The 22,052-nt window shown below is 31.8% G+C and overlaps 1 protein-coding gene across 1 annotated transcript; it reads right to left on the bottom strand.

Moving 5' to 3' along the window:
• Positions 1–6,278: 6,278 nt before the first annotated feature.
• LOC126884568 (cathepsin L-like proteinase) lies at positions 6,279–21,182 on the bottom strand. The gene is made up of 5 exons (XM_050650539.1): positions 21,127–21,182; positions 18,471–18,561; positions 17,983–18,312; positions 10,209–10,494; positions 6,279–6,660 (listed from the first exon to the last, which is right to left on the bottom strand). Exons 2-5 carry the CDS (start codon positions 18,549–18,551, stop codon positions 6,395–6,397), a joined length of 963 nt encoding a protein of 320 aa, XP_050506496.1. The 5' UTR covers positions 18,552–18,561; positions 21,127–21,182; the 3' UTR covers positions 6,279–6,394.
• Between the last annotated feature and the right edge of the window lie 870 nt (positions 21,183–22,052).

Consider the following 22,052-nt stretch of genomic DNA (forward strand, 5'->3'; position numbering starts at 1 on the left):
TTGATTATCATTATCTTACTTTTTTTCTCGTTTATTTCCATTTTTAGCTCTTCTATTTCCTCTACCCATATATCCATTAGTTTCTGCATTTTGTTCTTGGAATCTGCTATTAGCACTGTCGTCCGCATACATTAAGGACTCTGTTGTTACCGGTTGTAATCTATGGTATCCTATTATTGTCTGTAGTTAGTTGGTTCTTGCTCTAGTTTTTCTTATTAATTCCTTCATTACGATTATGAATAGCAAAGGGCTGAGACTATCTCCTTGTTTAATACCTCTATTCCAATTAAATTCTTCTGATCGTTCCCCTGCTATTTGTACTCTTCCTTTTACCTCTTTGTAAGTACTTTCTATAATTTTTATCAATCTGTTTGGTACATTTATTTTCCTCAAGCATTCCCCCATAATTTGTCTTTCTATCGTGTCAAATTCTGCTATTAGGTCTATTAATGCTAATACCAGTTTTCCCCCCGTGTCTAAGCATTTTTCGATTAGGTTCCTGATGGTAAATATATTGTCATTTGTTTGTCTTCCTGGTCTAAAGGCCGCTTGTTCATCTCCCAATTTCATTTCTACTTCTTGCCTTAGTCTTTTCTCTATTATTTTCGCATACACTTTAAAGCATACCAATGACAGACATATAGCTCTGTAGTTTTCGCAGTTTATATGTTCTCCTTTTTAAACGCTTTTATTTAGTTCAATAGTTTGCATCAAATCTTCTGACGTTAATTTGACTGCCTTCTCTAAAATGCAAATGAATGAAAATTTGCAGATATATGCATTCGCGGGAACAATACACGAATAGTCAATAAAAAAAATTTGTTTTATGTTTATTAATTCTAACGTGCTATGTACTAAGAGTATAAGTCATAAAAAAGATTTTTCGGGATTCTTCTATATTTTGAATTATATAATTAATAAGGTATTACCAAAGTAGAAAGTAAAATAGTTAATTACTAATTTATTAATCATATTTCGTCACCATTTTCATATTTAGTTCTAATAGTTATTTCATCAGTGGTAAAAAAGACTTTGAAAAGTCCTAATAAAAAATTTTCATTTTTGACTTATACTCTTAATACATAGCACTCTAGAATTGTTTAAATAAAAAAAAACAATTTTAATGGAAAATGCTTAAATTCTCTTGTTTTTTACAATGTAAAAACTTGAAACTTCTAAGGATTGTAGCTAATTATATGAACTATACATAATTTCACTTTTTGCGTTCATTGTTTACGTTATGCTTCATAAATAAACAATAAAGTTTCAAATGTTTTGCCGATTCCGACTACTTTTCATGTTAGTACATCATATGTCTTATACATATTTTAATAAACGTGACGATACATTTTAATGTTTGGAAAGTGTAAGACTAAAAAGTAAAAAATAAAAAATGTGAAAAAAAAATTTTTAAGAAACGCTTTTCTTTAGTTACGAGTGACTAAAACTATAAATATAAAAAAATCAACTAAAAAGCAAAAATTAAAAAAATTGAAAAAATCTAACACATTCGTTAAAGAAAAGCGTGGAGCGAAAACCGTTTATTCGATGAAGACGCGCCACGCTTTTCTTCGACGAATGTGTTAGATTTTTTCTTTCAATTTTTTTTATTTTTTGCTTTTTAGTTTATTTTTTTATATTTTTAATTTTAGTCACTCGTAACTAAAGAAAAGCGTTTCCTAAAAATGTTTTCGCATTTTTTATTTGTATATTGGTACAATTATGTTATTCTGCCAGTCTCTAGGGATTGCTTGTTTTCCCACGCCTCTTTATATATTGTCCAGAGCCAGTTTATTCCCTCTTCTCGCATGTATTTTAAAATTTCCGGTTCAATTTCATCATCTCCTCCTGCCTTGTCTATTTTTATGTTTGATATTCCTTCTATTACTTCTCTACTTATTTGGTCTATCTCTGTGTTTTCTTGGCCTTCATTTATTACATTGTCAACCTGTGTTACTTCGGTATCAAATTTTTCCTCGTAATATTCTTTCCATACCCTAGCTATTTGTTCCGGGTTTATTTGAATTTGCATTGATACATCTCTTACTGCATTTATCTCCTTTCGTCTTCCCCCCTTCATTTGTCGTATTGTCGTCCAAAAGTTTCTATTGTTTGTTCTATATCCTTCTTGTAGTTTTTCTCCAAATTCTTTCCATGATTTTGCTTTTGCTTGTGTGACTGTCTTTTTTACCAATGGTCTCTGCTTGTAATATTCTTGTTTATCTTATTTCTATCTTTAATTTGTTTACTTTTACTTTCTTGTACTCTTTTCTTTCCACCTCCTGTAATTTTTCATCCTTCAGTTTTGCAGTAACAAGCATGTGTTGTGTGGACAGCTCTGGCTCTTTTTCCGTTAAGATATTTTGTATTTTTGTTCCAAATTTCTCGTATATACTATATAGTCGATTAAGCTCTTTACATTTCTCTCTTCAGCCACAAATGTATATTTGTCTTCAATGGTTCGTTCACTGAATGTGTTTCCTATTATCAGGTCATTCGTTTGGCAGAATTCTAGCATTTTAATTCCATTTCTATTTAATGTTTCTTCCCCATATTGTCCAATACATCCTAATCCCCTAATAACGTCCTTACCTACTCTAGAATTCCAATCTCCTAAAATTATTATTTTTTCTCCTGTCTCTCTTAACTTATCTAATGTATATTGGAGTTCGTTGTAGAATTCTATCATAGCCTCTTCTTCACTACCTTCTGTTGGTCCGTGTATTTGTATTATCCCTATCTTATCTTTTAGTTCTATTTGGGCTGTAATTATTCTAGATGTTACTGCTTCGTAGTTAATAATACTAAAATATAAAATATGTACTAACTCGATATGTTAATGACTTACTAATTGTGGTATTTTCTTTCTATTGACTTCCTCTTTTAGTATGGGTAATCACATCCTACTGCATTCTACCGAGAAATTTAATATATAATATTTACTGCCATCGTTGCATTTGGTTGTCTTTTTAAAGACAGATCACATGCTATGATTTTTTGTGGCGGATATTCTTGAGTTGGGGTTGATTTCATGTAATCGAATGAACTATCTTTTAGTAATGTCGCCCCAGGAACGCAACTCATCAATATTGCCGATATCATTTTAAAGTCTTCTACTTTAAAATGTGTAATACATGCCTGAATTGCCGATATAAATGAGTCAGATTAAATAAATTATTAGAAGAATTTTTTACTAAGCAACATTTTTGTTTATTTGGTATTATTTTGTATTTTGACAACAACACCCGATTTGGGCGTCGAAACGTTAATAAATTCATTTTTTTAGTAAAATTGTGGCTTATTTCCCATCGAAAATACTTAATTATAAAAATGCCACAAGGAAATAGCTTCAGAACAGCATATATTGGAAGGTAACAGAAAACTCAATAAACGAGGTAGAACTAAAAAAAGCAATAAAAACGTTTTGAAGTATGGAAAAGCTCTTGGAGTGGATAGAATAGCAACAGAGATTATAAAAAAAACTTGGGAAGAAGTGGGGGAATAGTACTAAAAATAATGGAATGAGACTCGATTCAAGTTTTCTGTTAACCCAGATATGAAAATATCAAAAGGCACCGCTAGGAAAATATTCCAAAAATGCGATTCAGAGGACCTATATGAAACGAGTCTTTGTACTCTCATACAGAGTATGGCATTAGTAAAAAATTTTACTAATGCCATACTCTGTATGAGAGTAACTTTATTTTCCTGTTGCATGTGTAAGAATTTTTAGTTATTTTTTTTTGTTACAATAAATAATTGTTCATTTTGGGAGCCATTAAATGTTTTGCACACAGGCGCTACCATGTGCTGGCGCGGCACTGAGAATGCTAAGAATCTCCTGGAGAGACAGGATAACCAATGAAGAAGTACTAAGAAGAATAGAGAACAGCAGGTTAATACTGGATTCCATCAAAATAAGAAAACTACAATATTTTGGTCATATAACACGAGGTGATAGAGACAGATATGAACTAAAATTAGTAACGCAGGGAAAGATTCAAGGAAGACGCAGACGCAGCATAGGTAGAAGAAAAATGTCCTGGCCGAGAAACCTCAGAGAATGGTTAGAATGCAGCTTAACTGAACTCTTTCGGGCTGTAGTGTCAAAAGTTAGAATAGCAATGATGATTGCCAACGTTCGTCGCGGAGATGGCACGCACGTAAAGAAGAAGGAGTTTAGAGGAAGTCCTAACCATAGACATATTAAGGGTAGACAAGGCATACTGAGCAAAAAAGCGTAACGCAGAAGCAGTCGATCGGTGGTATATCTACTATCTCTTTTAACCAAGCGATCCCGCATATTTGACAGACAAAGATGGCTAGACCACTCATTCCTTAATATTGGCGTTATACCTCGATGCACAGAGCGGCCCATACATTTCCTAATCTACTATAATAGTTATTATATCCTAACATTAGATACATGCCAGTTCCTTGCAGCTATGCAATTAGTAATACACTAACATGTGGCGACATCTAGTTAGTGTTTCTCATATTATTAAAACTAAACTGCGCTCTCGCCAAATCTTAAACTGCCAAAAGCGCTCTCACCAAAATTGTCATTAATATTTTTATCCTAAAATTCGAAACTGGAAAATTATTTTATCTACTCTATCTCATAATATGTATAAGTTTTCAGTTTGTGAAAACTGTCATTATAGATAGCAGTGCGTGAAGGGTTTAAAGTGTGCGTGAAGTAACAATGTAAATTAAATAGGATTTACTTTTTCGCACTGTTTTTTGGCACACTTTCATATAATCAAATATCCTTAACTTTCGCGTTGCCATGGTGATGATATGTGAGCAATAAATTTCAACAAAAGTTTTGACAATTTTGTGGTCTGAAAGAAGTTAAAATTTTTAAATGTCAAAAGTCCTTAGAATTGTAGAATAGAAATGAGTTCCAGTGACGAAAAAGTTACAGTTTTTTTTATTTGTTTATCGTAGATGAAATATTGTATGAAACTGTGCGTGAAGTACTTTTTGCGTCCTTACGCGATGTATAGCACTCGCTCCGCTGTCGCTCGTCCTCTAAACATCGCGTGCGTTCGCAAAAAGCATACTTCACGAACTGTTTCATAAATAACTATTTTAAATAATACTAAATGTCTTTGATATTGCATTTTTTTACTTGTAATCACAAGGATCTTTGTCTTTGAAGAATTTGTGCGTTTTACTATGAATATAATTTCTGTTGTATCTTCTAGTCTCATCTGCGAATTCAAAAAATAAAATATAACTTCCCACAGATATCCAAGATCTACTTATTATAATATCCAAAAAATACAAATATAAATACAGATGAGACATGACGACGAGAAAGAAGAAGACAACTGAAATTCCAGAATAATATTCTCATCATTGAATGAAGTTGTGTTGTCGGATGAAGAAGTTGAAAATTAAAACGTATTTTCATAAAATATTAATAATTTAAAAAAAGTAGGGGAGCAAAGTATGCTAAATGTGCAGTCACTCGAGCGTTATGAAGACCTATCGGATTGTGAAGAGTAGGTCCTAAAACCAAAAAAAGTTAAGTAAAGTTTTCCATTTTAGTGGGCGCTTGCCATTTTTTAATTTAATTTTCCATTTCCAACAATCGTTTTTTCCGATTATAACGCCATCTATGCATAATTTCGAAAAAATGTTTCGAATAAAATGTACTTATTTTTTCGTAAGGAATCCAAATCTGCAATAAAAAATGGGGGCTCCTATTTAAGATTTTAAAGTAACCCCCCACCCCACCTCCGTGGGAGGTCGTGTTTGGTGCCATTCGATAGATTTTTCATAAATATTAAATAAGTGTATTTTACAGTTTTTCGATCTGATGTTCATTTCGCGAAATATCGCGAGATTCGTATTTAAAATATTAAATTTACCCCCACCCCTCTCCCTGGGAAGTCGTGTTTGGTATCAATCGACAGATTTTGAAAAAATATTGAGCACACATTTTTTAGTTTTTCGATCTGTCATTCATTTCGCGAAATGTTCGCTTTTTTCTTGTGAAACTTTGGGACTCACCCATTTTCTTACGTCCGGCTCAAATCGTCAGATTTTTGAAATATACACTATTTTGCATGTACTTAACTTACCTTATCTTAATCTGACAATTTCGAGTTTTTTTAAGGACTGATTTTTTTTTCGGGCCCCCTTAACGAACTCCCCTGTGTAGAGGTACATCTGAAGGGTACCAGGTTTCTCCCCATATGATAATCTGACGCGGTCGAGTAACTGCAAAATTCCCGCTTGGGCTCCCCTACCATAAAAAATAACAACAATTTAAAACAAAAATCTATATTAATTACATTTTGACTTCATATATATATATATATATATATATATATATATATATATATATATATATATAATATGTAAGAACTGCTTAACGTTTAATTTACACTATAGGATAGGATACTTCGTATATGAGGCCACATTGGTTGACTCCTCTTTTTATTCTGAAAAATCCGTTCTCACCAAATGAACTACCCCATGAGTTTTTAACAATCCAATAATCTTCGCCATTTTCTGATCCATAACCGACAATAAGAACACCGTGATCAATAGCTTCAGGATCAGGATCACAGTCACCGTCAACTATTCCACCTGCGTAGAAACGGAGCGGTGAAGAATTTAGAGCCATAGAGACAGGGCCAACGGTAGCTAAAATTAAAACATGTAACTTTAATTTTACATTCATATACTTTTAACTAAAATTAAAACAGCGTAACCTATCATTTGGTTACAGTGTTGAATTGAAAAAATAATTCTAGTCAGGTAAAGTAAATTGTAGCACTTGATACAAGCAAAATTCAAATTATGTAGGTACGTTCACAGAATAATGAGAAAGCGAAAGGAACTAATGTGAATAAGGTAGGTCAGTTAAAATCACAATAGACGTGGAACCCACAAAAGAGAATCAAAACATAAAATTAGAAGGAGAACGAGTTACAATATCAGTAAGTTTGTTTTTGATAGAGAATTATTGATAATGTTGCAAATCAACTGATAGAACAGAAATACGAAGATGCTTAATTGTAAAGAAAATTTTGTACATATACAGGGTGGGGCATTAGTGTGACAAAATCCAATTACTCATTTGTCGTAAGAGATACGAAAGAAAGTTATTTAGGTAAAAGTTGGGGCACACATAGTGCCATAATCTAAAAATATCTTTAAATATACAGAGTCATCCGTATTGACAGGGCGACACAAACTTATGTTTTTTTTAATGGAACACCCTGTATATTTTTACATTTTTGGATTCTCCTCGATGTTTCCTTTCTTAAAATATATGGTTTTGTAATATTATACGAGGTAGTTTAAAAGTTAATTACGTTTTTTTGTTAATTTCTTAGCAAAATCTACACCCTGTAGAATTTTAGTGATTTTACATCAAATTGTTATTTTATGTTCAAACGATTTTTAATATAGTCTACTATTGTTAAACAATAACAGTATAGCGAAATGTTTAATTTTAGTATACAGGGTGGGTCGAAACTCGGAATGAGTATTTTCTGAGTTTTCTTAAATGGAACACCCTATATTTAAGTATTGTAATGAAATGATATTTTATGATACTTTTTTATTTCTTAAGCATTCCCTATACCTAAGTGCTTTAATTTGTAAGTTATTCGTGATTCTTTAAGCCAAACATTAATTGTAAGAAAAATTACGTGAAATTTTATTAGGTGGCTGTGAAAATATTTAATCAAAAATAATTTTTGGAAAAGAAAATACATCATAATCTAGTCTGATCCTTAATTTAGTACTATTGGATGAAATATCCAAATAAATTCGTAGTTAAGGTTGTTAGTGCGCAAAATATTAATAAAAACATACAATATTCTACCTAGTCGGCTATGACACTAAATTTCCTTAAAAATTTGACATTATACTATTTTTATAGATCCAGTTGCTTTGTTATCATTACTAATATGTATTTTTCTTATGAGAAACTGATTAATAAGATTTTGGTGCTAGTGGAATATAACAAAAATGTGCTACTAGCAATAAGAATTTTTCATCAGAAATTCCCTGATAGACGACAACTAAGAAGAGAAACGTTTAAAAATATACTAGAACGGTTTCAACGGACTGATCACTTAGATTATGATAAATCTGCTCGAATAAAAACTATTGTAAGTGAAGAAAACAGCAATTAAATGTAATCCTTAGTGTCACTGAGGATCTGCATATTAGTACAATCGTTCTTACAATCTAAGTATCTAGTCTGTTGAAACCCTTTTAGTATACTTTCAAAAGTTACTCTTTTTGGTTGTCGTCTATCAGGGAATTGCTGATGATAAATTTTTATTGCAAGTAGCTCATTTTTGTTATACTCTCCTAGCACAAAGCCATTTTAATCCGTTCCTCATTAGAAAAATTAATATTAGTAATGGTATCAAATCAACTGGAACTATATAAATAGCATAATGTCAAATATTTAAGCAAATTTTGTGTCATAGCCAACTAGGCAGAATTCTGTATGTTTGATTCATATTTTAAGCACCAACAACCTTAACTACGAATCTATTTAGATATCTCATCCAATATTAATAAATTAAGGATCAGGCTAGATTATTATGTATTTTTTTTTTCGAAAAATTACTTTTGATTGGATATTTTCATGGCTACCTAACGAAATTTTACGTAATTTTTGTTGCAATTAATGTTTGCTTAAAGAATGACGAATAACTTACAAATTAAAGCACTTAGGTATAGGGAGTGCTTAAGAAATAAAAAAGTACCATAAAATGTAACTTCATTACAATACTAAAATACAGGGTGTTCCATTTAAGAAAACTCAGAAAATACTCATTCCGAGTTTCGACCCACCCTGTATACTAAAATTAAACATTTCGCTATACTATTAATGATTAACAGTAGTAGACTATACTAAAAATCGTTTAAATGTAAATAGAAAATTTGATGTCAAATCACTACAATTATACAGGGTGTAGATTTTGCTACGAAATTAACAAAAAAACTTAATTAACTTTTAAACTACCTCGTATAATATTACAAAACCATATATTTTAAGAAAGGAAACATCGAGGAGAATCCAAAAATGTAAAAATATACAGGGTGTTCCATTTAAAAAAACATAAGTTTGTGTCACCCTGTCAATACGGATGCCCCTGTATATTTGAAAATATTTTTAAAATATGATACTATGTCTACCCCAACTTTTACCTAAATAACTTTTTTTCGTATCTCTTACGGCAAACGAGTAATTGGACTTTGTCACACTAATGCCCCACCCTGTATATACAGGGTGTCCCAGACTAATTTAGCCACGCTATATCTCTTAAACGAATAGAGATTTTCAAATGGGACAAAAAGTGATCTATTCTACTTGTAATACACTTTAATATGGGGTAGAAAAAAATCATCCCCTAAATATTCATCCCTTAGTTACAACCCCTAACTTTAATTTTTTTAATAGCATCCTGTATATTTTTTTATAGTTTTGGATGTGGTCTTCTATCGTCTATTCAACACATTTTTTGAAAATAAAATCGGTTCGTAAATAACCAAGAAAATATCAGTTTAGTTTTGTTAATTATGTGTCCCAGACTAATTTATCCAGGCTATATTTCTTAAACGAATAGAGATTTTCGAATGGGACGAAAACTGATCTATTACATTTGTAATACACTTTAATATGGCATAATTATCCCCTAAATATTCATCCCTTAATTACAACCCCTAACTTTATTTTTTAAAGCACCCTGTAAGTTAGGATTGAATATTTAGGGGATGAAATTTTTCTACGTCATATGAAAGTGTACTTATTACAAATGGAATAGATCAGTTTTTGTCCCATTCGAAAATCTCTATTCGTTTAAGAAATATAGCCTGGATAAATTAGTCTGGGACACACAATTAACAAAAATAAACTGATAGTTTCTTGGTTATTTACGAACCGATTTTATTTTCAAAAAATGTGTTGAATAGACGATAAAAGACCACATCCAAAACTATAAAAAAATATACAGGGTGCTATTAAAAAATTAAAGTTAGGGGTTGTAACTAAGGGATGAATATTTAGGGGATGATTTTTTTCTACGCCATACTAAAGTGTATTACAAGTAGAATATATCACTCTTTGTACCATTCGAAAATCTCTATTCGTTTAAGAGATATAGCGTGGCTAAATTAGTCTGGGACACCCTGTAATATTTATTTTATACTCAATTATTACTTACCGACTGCTTCTTTAATAATATTCTCATCGCGAGCCAATAGTTTATATCCATCAATATGAATTGCTTTGGGACTTTTTGCTCTGCATGACAATTTATGGTCGTCATACGGATACTGCTCTTCGGTATCAAGACCCTCATGTTTAACGTATTCAAAGGCTGCAAGCATGTCTCCTCCAATTACACAGTCACTTTTTAAAAATTCATCTGAACAATCTACTAGTTCTTGAGGACTAAGTAGATCGGATTTGCCGTTGACGATGAAGTTTTGACCTTCAAGAGCCCCTACCTTAAATAGAAGATCGGTGTAAATATTGTTTAAAAACGAAAAGTATTAAAGGAAAGTTTAAAATTGATGAAGACCTTTCAAGACTAGATTTCCTTGTATATAAGTATGTTACGTACAATCTGTATAATTAGATATTCTATACAATATCTAGGCAATGTGTAGAATGCCTAAAACGTTAAATGAAATATTATTCATTTTATACTTTGCCTAGACACGGTTTAATGCTCAAAGAATTCTTTAGCTACATACTGTGGCCTAGATATTTTATGCAATGCCAAATGCGCAGCTGAATGCTGAATATATGTGTGTAGAAGGCGAGATTTCAGTTTCTCCAGGACTTGTGTTATGGGAGAATTTGGACCAATCACGGGTCACAGATTTGCGATTGAGCGACGTGACAGTCGATTGTCAACTTTCGAAAATAGACCTTATAGACCCTTTTATCACAGTAAGCACAGTAAACAAATTTATTTTTATTACTTTGTGTTTACCTCTTTCATTTTGTTATTTTTATCCATTTTTATTTTGTTCTGTGCTTTCATTGATCTTTTTAGGTTAATTGGATTTTCATTTTTATCAAAATAGAGTGAACTCTGAAAATGATTTCAAATTCAGAATAGGTAGTGTAATGTTATATGCAATAATGATAATAATGTTATGTACTATAAACTGCAAAATAAATACACCTTAAATATGAATAAAAGTGTTTTAAATTATCAAAACAAATTTTTAAATAATAAATGAGGTATTTTGTTAGATCTAACTTCCAAAAAGACAAGTTAGGTCCGGTCTTTTCACCTCCGAATAACTATTTATTAGGAAGTTTATCCGGCAGATTACATGTAAATCTGTCAAATAGACCTACGAATAACTTTTATTCGGAGGTGAAAAGACCGGGCCTTACAATCAAAGAAATAAAATAATTAGGATTAATTTCCTAGTATTTATTTTACCTTAATATAACATTTTTCTATGCTTGGAGTCACACAAAAAAAGGGTAAATTAATACTTTTTGATTTTTTATAAATTCTTTATAGAAAAACACCAATATCATTTTGTTCTTATTATGGTATTCCCTACAGTACATAGCATAAATATTTAAGACTTTAAATGAATAATTCTTAATTGCCTTAACTTGTAAAACAATAATTTAAATCTACACGCGCCAGATATAATCACACACATTACCCATTAAACCGTTAAAGGTACATACCTACACACATTTAAAAAGTGGCCAAAAAAGCCTAAAATGAAATAAACACATAAATATGATTCTAAATCCTTATTTTACCCAAATTATTTATTATTATATTCTAATAAGTAAAGTGTCAACACAAAATTGATAAAGAATGATATGATCATGGGCTGCGAACTCAATGGAAAAAATTGGTTCCATATATATAGTGAGCTTCCGGAATTAGAGATGGCGACACATAATGTAGATCGCTAATATATGTGGTACAAGGCTAATTGAAAAGAAGAAGAATATTTGACAATTGAATTTTGAGTTGGACAGTGGTGTTTATTTTGTAACAGCGTTGCCACATTCAGCAGATTTCTACTTTTTGGATAGATTTTTGATATATTTTTTTTTAATTCTAGTAAGCAATATTTTTTAGTAGGTTTTTGGTATACAGTGATGAGCACGCTAATAACCGGCAAAAAAGCTCAAAAGATGGAAAACATAATACATTGCGAAACAAAAAGAGATGAAACTAGTGGAGGTGGAAATTATCGTTATAAACGTATTAATTAACATTACATTACATAGTTTTCCACCTGTAGACGTCTGTGACAGGAGTATTTTATAAAATTCTACTCTCACAGTGACAGTTGTCATACCTCTGATACGTCTAAAGGTGAGAAACTATGTAATGTAATGGTATTTTAGACGTTTATAAAGGCCGCGTCTCACCATCAAATAATTTGATCAAACAGTTTGAGCAAACCTGACGTACTTGAAGAAGTACGTCAAAGTGACGTCACAATTGCAGTTTTTTTGAAATTCTAAAAATCTGTGCTCTCACTATCAGTCTAGTTTGATCAAATTTTTTGTATTGAGTTGTCTAACTTGTTTGTACTTTATTTAAAATTAAAATTTTTCATTATTATCCTCAATGAACACTCAGGATGTGACGTCACTAACTGTCACTTTCAGTTTGCTCAAACCAGTTTGATCAAATTATTTGATCGTGGGACGCGGCCTTAACGATAATTTCCACCTCCACTAGTTTCATCTCTTTTTGTTTCGCAATGTATTATGTTTTCCATCTTTTGAGCTATTTTGCCGGTTATTAGCGCGCTCATCACTGTATATCAACATTTTCTGTGCTATATGCATTATGACTAAAATGAAATTAACTCTTTAATAGTATTTACATTTTTCACATCTTGTTACAATTTCCTAATGTCATTACTGAAAATAAGATTCAGGACGTAGGTATGAATACAGAGATTAGAGAAATGAAACTGGAGTCTGATACCAAACTTTCTTGTTTCAAGCAGCAGTGCAGTAGTGTTTCGGATAATATTTATATAACGAAGAGTTTTGACATTCGGTTCGGTGAGGCTATTAAAATTAAGCTAACCACGGAAAACTAAAATATGTATGTAAAATGTAACTTTGCAAAAATAATGTGTTTACCCGTTTCTATTAACGTAAAATGAGAAAGATTTTTTTCCGGTTTTAATCGTATTACAACTGATGATCGCAATAAACTTTTGAATAAATAGTTATTTATGATATAAGTGTTAAAAGTACACGTTTAAAGCACGCATGTGAGTACACAGTTTGCAGAATGAGCGAAGCGAGTTCTGCAAATTCACATGAGTGCCTTAAACATGTACTTTTTAACACGCATATCACACAATATTTTTTCTACAAACGTAATTACAGGACAATATCTACAAAAACTTTTACTTGAACTTGACTGACATTCCATTTTTATATTTTTTTGACATTACATCAAATTGCCGTATTGCGGTCAATACGAACTGCAGTGCCTTAAAATTTTTAAAGCACTAGTTCCTTGAAGTAACATTTTTAACGCTCGTATGGAGTGCTAAAAATTGCATTTTTAACACGGTTGTAGAAAAAAATGTATTTTCATGATTATTTGTCAAAGAAGGTATGAATGAGGTTGGGAATTGTACCAAATTTGATCCAGACATGCATATGTTAAAATCAATGGATGACAAAATATTATATAAAAATATTAAATATAAAACTGATAAAAATTAATTAAGTACCTAGGTCATTTTGTTTCCCTGTTAAAATATAAAAAAAGTTTGGTTTTTTTACATTCACGTTATACTTATTTATTTCTAGTTAAGTTAGCTGCTGTTTTTATAATAAAAAAACCTAAATTATATTCAAATAAGTTAATAAAGTTTTAATTCTTGATTTAGTAGATTTTAGCCAAGCATGCAATATATTTCCTAAATAAAATACGGCAACGTTGTCTTGTATTGAATTGAGTGCGTCATTTTGTAATTGTTGTGTTGTGTATGCGTTTTATATCAATTTTATACAATATTTGTGTATTAAGTTTTTATCCCGTACCCAAGTGATTAGTGAAGTGAATGTTTCATATTTTAGTTATTAATAGACATTTTTACAGTGTATAAATTATTTTTCTTCCCTCAACTGTGCCTAGTTGTTTCCAGGTAATGTTAATAATTCCTAAGGTAGAAAGACAATTATTTTACATTATGTTATGAAAACAATGAATTCATGTCAAAATTTATATAAATAATAATTATTACTGTCATTTGTTGGTTTCATTATTGTTCTTACATACATACTTATCATTTTTTAAATATAATCGCTGCTCATGCTAAATTCTATGTTTGTGTATGTTATTAATTTTTTGTTTTTGCAATAATTATTTTTATTTTTATGGTTTCTGTAATAAAAATATTTTTATTGCAAAAACTAAAAATTAATAACGTGCACATTATAGAATTTGGTATGAATAGCGAAGCTTCCAAAACGGTACAGATATCTTCCCAAAATGTTACAGAGATCTTCCAAATCGTTACAGAAATCTTCCAACTGTAAAGGCTTAGTTGGCTTCCAAAAATATCGACGGCGTTGGAATATGGGACCAATTTGGCCTATAGAGTTCCCTATCTACCTCACCCCCTAATCTATGGATATGATGAGCAACAGCAACAGCTGTTCAAGTGTCAGTGTCACATCGAAAATCTGTGTCTCGTGATTGGTCCAAAATTTCCCATAACACAAGTCCTGGAGAAACTGAAATCTCGCGTGTAGAAGACGAGAGTAAGCTACGCGGGCCGACAATAGGGCTTTTCATCGATTGTCATTTGTTTCGAGCTTCTGTCATATGTTGTATAATCTGTGTATAATAGGTATAATATTAATATACACGGATTATACGACATATGACAGAAGCTCGAAACAAATGACTGTGAATGAAAAGCCCTATTAAAGGCGCTGAATTAAACCAACGCTTCTTCAGCAACCCTAACGTTATTGTCAATATAAATGGAATAATTTGAAGAGATATAATAAAAGCAATAAATATTAGAAAATATATTAAAACCCTTTATAAAAGGTACGTATATATTTATCAAAATCCCTTAAAGGGTTACATCGAAATCATAGAACGTTTTCGATCTGAAAAGATCATCATCAGTGCTGATACAGGTTTATCATATGCTGAGCCACCAAAAATACGTGGGTAAAAACCCTTTAAATGTTTTAAAATTATAATAGATTTACATTATTATGTATAGATATATGATTTTGATGTAGCCTTTAAGGGACTTTAATAAATATATAACTTTTATAAAGGATTTTTCTCACTTCATATAATTATAAATCAGATAGATTATATTCTAGTAAACAAGAGATTTAAGAATGGTGTCGTGTCAAGAGATCAACGAAATATCCTGGTGCAGATATCGGTTCAGACCATAACCCTCTAATAGCTGACATCTAAGTGAAGCTCAAAAAAGTCGAAGAAAGCCCCAAAACACCAAAATTACATATCTCAGCATCCAACAAAACGCTAATAGAAAATAACCTGAATAATCAGCTAAAGAATTCAACAAATGAAAACAATACAGAAATATGGAACACGTTTAAAGATCTTACCTGGAAAGTAATGGAAAAATATACAACAACGATGCAGAGGCACAAAAAACAACAATGGATGACTGATGAAATCCTGGAGTTGATGGAGCAGAGAAGAAAACTGAAAGATAACAAGACAGAATACAAACAAAAACAGGAACTAATTAAGCAAAAAAATAAAGGTAGCTAAAGAAAAATGGATGGTGGATAAATGCAAGGAATTAGAAAAGTTAAATGAAAAACATGATACGTTTAATATGTTTAAAAAAGTTAGAGAAGTAGCTGGTCTTTATCATAAGAAAACTCCACATACTATAACGGATTCGTCGGAAAAAATGATAATAGACGAACACGAAATTCGAATTACCTGGTATAATTATATAAATGAACTTTATAATGATGATAGACCCGAAGAACTGGAGACTTTAGATGAAGGTGAAGGACCAGAAATACTAAAATCAGAAATACTACATGCTATAAAATTGGCAAAAAACAAGAAAGCCGTTGGTCCTGACAACATACCTACAGAAATGTTAAAGCTCATAAATGAGGAAAACATTGGAATACTAGTCAAACTTTTCAACGATGTTTATTCGACTGGTGATATCCCTGAAGATTGGTTAAAGTCCGAATTCATAACCCTACCAAAAAAACAACGTCCGAAAAACTGTAGCGATTATAGAATGATAAGCCTTATGAGCCACACTTTGAAAATCTTTCTACGTATCATCCACAGTAGAATCAGAGATAAATGTGAAGAAGATCAGGATGAAACACAATTTGGCTTCAGAAATGGACTGGGAACCCGGGACGCACTCTTTGCACTAAATGTATCATTGCAGAAATGCGGAGATCAAAGGAAAGACGTCTTTGCTGTATTTATTGACTATGAGAAGGCCTTTGATCGAGTAAAACATCACAAATTAATTAAAATATTAAAGGATAAAGGAGTTGATAGTCAAGATGTACGAATCATAGAAAAATTATACTGGCGTCAAACAGCGACAGCTTGCATAAATGGAAAATCAACAGAAATATGCAAAATACAAAGAGGTGTCAGACAGGGTTGTATACTGTCCCCACTGTTATTCAATTTATATTCAGATAGAATATTTAAGGAAGTACTGCATAATTTGGAATGGGGTGTGAAAGTTAATGGAATTCTGATAAATACAATCAGATATGCAGATACAGTTATACAATCAGATTTAAAATACAGTTATTTTAAGTGATGATATGAATTGATTACAACACCTTTTAAATGCTATTGACAAAGTGGGAAGAGAGTTTGGCCTAAACATGGCCCAAACTGTTCAAAAACAAAATACATGGTATTTAGCCGTTTGGCCCATCAAAATTCACGGTTATTTGTTGATAGTCATATAATTCAAGGAGTACCCAGTTTTAAATATCTTGGTTGCCATATTACTGAACAACTAGATCCAGATAAAGAGATAAAATGTAGAATCGAGATAGCCCGCACGACATTTTTAAAAATGAGGTCATTCTTCTGTAATGATAACTTGCAACTTCAACTTCGAAAGCGCATGATTAAATGTTACATTTGGTCAGTCCTCTTGTATGGTGTCGAAGCATTAATCGTTTGGAGGCCTTTGAAATGTGACTGCACAGACGTACACTGAAAATACCATGGACGGCTATGCTGACAAAATGCTGCCCGCGAGCTGCTTAAAAACATCAAATATAGAAAGATGGCCTATTTTGGACACGTAGTAAGGGGAGACCGATATAATATTCTTCAACTTATTATGATGGGTAAAATCGAGGGACGCGGAGGAATTGGTAGAAAGCAAGCCTCTTGGTTGAAGAATATCCGGGAGTGGACAGGAATAAAGAAAGCAGAACAACTATTTACAATAGCTCGAGACAGAGACAGTTTCGCCATGTTAATCGCCAACGTCAAGGGGACTTGATAGGGCACGTTAAGAAGAAGAAAGGATTTTAATAAATTTTTTATAATAGTAAACCTTAGATGTAAATAGTGATTACACTACAACATTGATTAATATGTTTGTTCGTAGTACGATCCAAACGATCAGCAACCGTTGCCAACCATCAGACGCATGCGCAGTTAACTGTTAGCGTTGCGCAGTTACCAATTAGAGATCGTAGACTACAAACGCGCATGCGTCTGATGGTTGGCAACGGTTGCTGATTGTTCTACGAACAAACCTAATAGTAAACACTAGAATACAGCCAGCTACAGGAAAATTTTTCCCCGTGATTTTCAATAAATGTTGTTATAGTTTAATTTTTAGTACGATCGTCAGGAAATGCCATAAAGTTTTCACATCTAATTTAATTCCAAGTCACATTTACTTGATAACTAGTTTACTATATTAAGTATTAAAAATAGTAACACTTACAGCGCTAAGAGCCCAACATGAACCACAGTAAATTTGATGTCTGACTGCCAAAACAGCTCCTTTTTCTCTCCAATCAATAGATTCGGGAACATCCAAACCATTATATTTGTACAATTCTACTTCACTGGTCCGGTTTTTTGGTTTATATCCTAACAGTGCTGAAAATTCTGCCTTGGTAAGATCGGCAAATTGATTTACGTCTTTGAAGTATAACAATTCTCCTGCTTCGTATTTTTTGTTGTGTTCTTCGATAGCTTTTAGATTATTGCGAAAAATTTCGAAGCGGTAGTTTTCTTCAACATGGTTGATGTAGTTTTTATTATGTGTAACCTGTTAGAGAACATGATAAATAAATAATAAATTAAAAGTAAACAAAGCTGGAAAACATATCAATATAGGAACCAAACAAGTTACAATGCAGTAATTGAAGATAAACGGGCAAATTACAAGCACACTCACAAGCAAATCTTTTAACAATCTTGACTTACTTTGAAATTTTCCCAGTGGTCTTTTGCTGACAATGCGTTAACAGCCAGAATGGTGGCTGCAAAAATTATAGCTAATTTCATTTTAATATATCTGAAAAAATAAACATATATCATGATTAATAACAGAGTTATACTAGATCAAATTATAATTATCTAAATCTTATAAATACAATTTGCCACTGCGTAGCTTATATTTTATTTTGGAAATTGAAGAAGTGATTTGTAAAATTAAAGAACCTAAAGAATTGTTGAGTGTTGTGTGTGTATGTGTATTTGTGTATGTTCCTCAAATCAGTCTGGGAGAGAATGAGAGAAAAGCTTTCTATGATAAATTAGGAGATATACTTAGTAATATTCCATCAGAGTTGAGAGTCATAATGGGAAGAATGTTAATGCATATGTGGGCCAATCCAAGACAGGATATGAAGAAATACATGAAGGACTAGGCTTTGGACCTAGAAATGAAGCTGGGGATGATATGCTGGAATCAGCAACATCATTAGATATGACGATTGTTAATAGGTCTGGATCCCGCGTATGAAAAAAAAGTTGATTAATAGCAAGCTGAAAATTTGTTAATAGCTTAAGGGTGTCTAGTCGGACAAACTTTGATATATGGGAACACTGGAACAGGGGAAGTTTTAATTGTGGAACAGGTTAAAAAGTTAGAACGGTCAGACCACGAAAACGGCACATTTATTTTGTCCGACAGAACAGACTTAAACTCTCCGAACAGAGATTCAACTCTCATGCAATAATCAGACTGCTATTTATCACCAAATGGGCGTTTTAATGAGTGGAACATGTAGAATATGTCAAATGACAGGAATTATGACAGGTGATAAATAGTAGTCTGATTTTTGCATGAGAGTTTAATCTCTGTTCGGAGAGTTTAAGTCTGTTCTGTCGGACAAAATAAATGTGCCGTTTTCGTGGTCTGATCGTTCAAAATTTTTAACCTGTTTCACAATTAAAACTGCTCCTGTTCCAGTGTTCCCATATATCAAAGTTTATCCGACTAGACACCCTTAAGCTATTAACAAATTTTCAGCTTGCTATTAATCAACTTTTTTTTCATGCGCGGGATCCAGACCTATAATGTAAATACATTTTTGAAGATATTCTTCTTTAGCGGCGAATCGATTGAGGGTAAAATTTGATTGATCCCCGCGCATGCGCACACCGACAGTATGGTATTAGTGGTTATACGGGCTCTGATTGGGTGTTGAAATTTTGAAATGATCTGTCAATAATTGTTCAATATGGAGGTTATCGGTAACAAAAATATTCTATAATATTAGTTTTTATTGATGTGTGGACAGAAATAAAATCAAATTTATAATTATAGTGACTTTTTAAATAGTTTTGAAAAGCCGCAGGTACGTAATTCTAAATGTTTCAGTTGGAAATACCTAATAGTTTTAATACCTATCTATTTGGAAAATGTAAACAAAATAATGTAGTTACCTATTAGTAGGCAATGCTTTAATTTACATAATCTGATTACGAACAAACTTTCTACAAATCTTCATCTCATATATCGTTTTCTTACTCTATATTTTGTTGTATTTTATTTCGACAAAAATCAAACTAATAATTTTATTAAATTCATATGAATTTATGGTGTAAACGTTTAGTTTGTGTATATTCCCACATGACGTACACGCGAATGTGGTGCAGTTTGAAATGCCGTCAACTTTCGTACGGCGCGGTAGACGTGAAGTGGGTTCGAGTCCCAAGCAAGTTATTATTTTTTTATTTTTTTTTTATAGATTTTATGATTGTAAGTATATTATTATATAATTTTTGAAGATATTCTTCTTTTTTGAAAGTGGCAGATAAGAAAGTTAGTTTGATTTTTAAATAAAATAAATACAAATAACCTTTTAAGTATATTTACTTCGTTTAAATTACCTATTATATAATAGAAGAATATCTTCTTATGTGCGTACAAAGTACACACACATTCTTTCTTTTTTTAAGGGGGACAGTCAACTTATTACATACCTACTCTGGAGAAAATCACTCTTAAATTAATTATTTTATCACAAGAAATGCAGATATATGTCAATCTATGGATTTCAAGGTAATAGTGAGACTCTGAACCAACGGCATACCCTGCTTTGTGCTGGTAGTCGAAGTAAAAGAGCGAAACTAAATCGAAATATCTAAGAGGAGCACAAAAAATCAAGTGGTGGATGTTAAAATATGAAAAAGAAGATCTACTCAGCACAAACGTAATAGAAAAAATGTGCTGGAACATGAAAGGAAGTTCTATTCAGTTTCGAGGAATATGGCCTTATCTCTTATTAGAAATAGGTACTGCTATTGAAATACTTCTAAAGGTCGCTGCTTATTATCATGCACGTAGCGTTTCCAGTACGTAGCGTTTAGTTTCCGAAAAATATGATTTAATGGTTTTAAATATGAACAATTCACACTGTCTGGAACGTATCGTATCAGACACCTTACATTTACGTTCACTAAAATCATATTTTTCGGAAACTAAACGCTACATGCTGGAAACGCTACGTACATAATATGCAGCGACCTTAAAAACATCTGAAAAAAGTTAGGGAATAAAGAGATTTTGTGGTAGGCAAACAATACATAATGCTGAATAATATATACCTATGTATTTATAACAATTTCTTACCTTTACGGGACGAACAATATGCAACTAATATCACAAACTAAACACAAATCTGTTTATATACGTTTTGATATAAAAATCCACTTAAAACTATAATTTTTTTTACATAAAACTACTTAAATGTATCATCCTATTAAAATCGGATAAGCTGTTTTTTTAGTTTAAATCACCTAAAATAGACCTAATTGTAATATAGATAAGAATCAAATACAAGCAATAAAAATCCCCTTTTATTGTGCAAAAAATATTGGCATAATAAATAAACACAGGTGTTACAAAAAGTATTATCATCTTCATGTACTACCTAATCAAAAGTAACGATCATCTTCAATAAATAAATATATGTCTTTAGCAATTGGTCAAGGTATATATGTATTTTTTCTCATTTTGGATACACCACTTCCTTGGACCTTGTTCTGTTTCAGGCCCAGCTTCCATTCTTTTCTATCCTTCCACCTGGTCCTTAAATTGAACTCTGGGCCTGCTTTTTCTCTTCACTCCATCCGGTCTTTGGTTATAAATGTGTTTCGTGTGAGACATAGAAGAGTAGAACATAATGACCACATAAGCCGAATGACAACAAATGAGGCGTCTAAAAGCCAAGGTGTATAAGTGCAATTTTGGTCAAGTTGGAGATAATTACAGTAATACACACATGTCCAAAAGTTTGGAATATGTACGTACAAATAATATATCTACGCCTATGGTGGTTTCAAAACTGTTGTTGATAATTATTTTAGAGCGTTTTTGCATGAAAATGATAAAAACTTTGAATCGTTTTTGTATCATTTTGCCCATTTTGGTCACATTCAACTGATTAGCGTATTTACACATTATTTCAGTCTGTGTTTAAATTTGAATTGAGCCGTTTAAAAATGCCTAGAAACGTGATATCTCACTTTGACAGATCTAGAGTAATTGCTTTGTTA

This window comes from Diabrotica virgifera, chromosome 5, assembly GCF_917563875.1.
Source record: "Diabrotica virgifera virgifera chromosome 5, PGI_DIABVI_V3a".
NCBI lineage: Eukaryota > Metazoa > Arthropoda > Insecta > Coleoptera > Chrysomelidae > Diabrotica > Diabrotica virgifera.

What these genes read in the sequence shown, in the direction of transcription:
- LOC126884568 (XM_050650539.1), bottom strand. Translation starts at nt 18,551, where the DNA reads ATGAAATTAGCTATAATTTTTGCAGCCACCATTCTGGCTGTTAACGCA. An exon ending in CATGTTGGGCTCTTAGCGCT is followed by an intron (nt 10,495 to 17,982) that starts GTAAGTGTTACT and finishes CTTCTATTTAAG; the next exon opens with GTAGGGGCTCTTGAAGGTCA. An exon ending in TATTATTAAAGAAGCAGTCG is followed by an intron (nt 6,661 to 10,208) that starts GTAAGTAATAAT and finishes TTTTAATTTTAG; the next exon opens with CTACCGTTGGCCCTGTCTCT.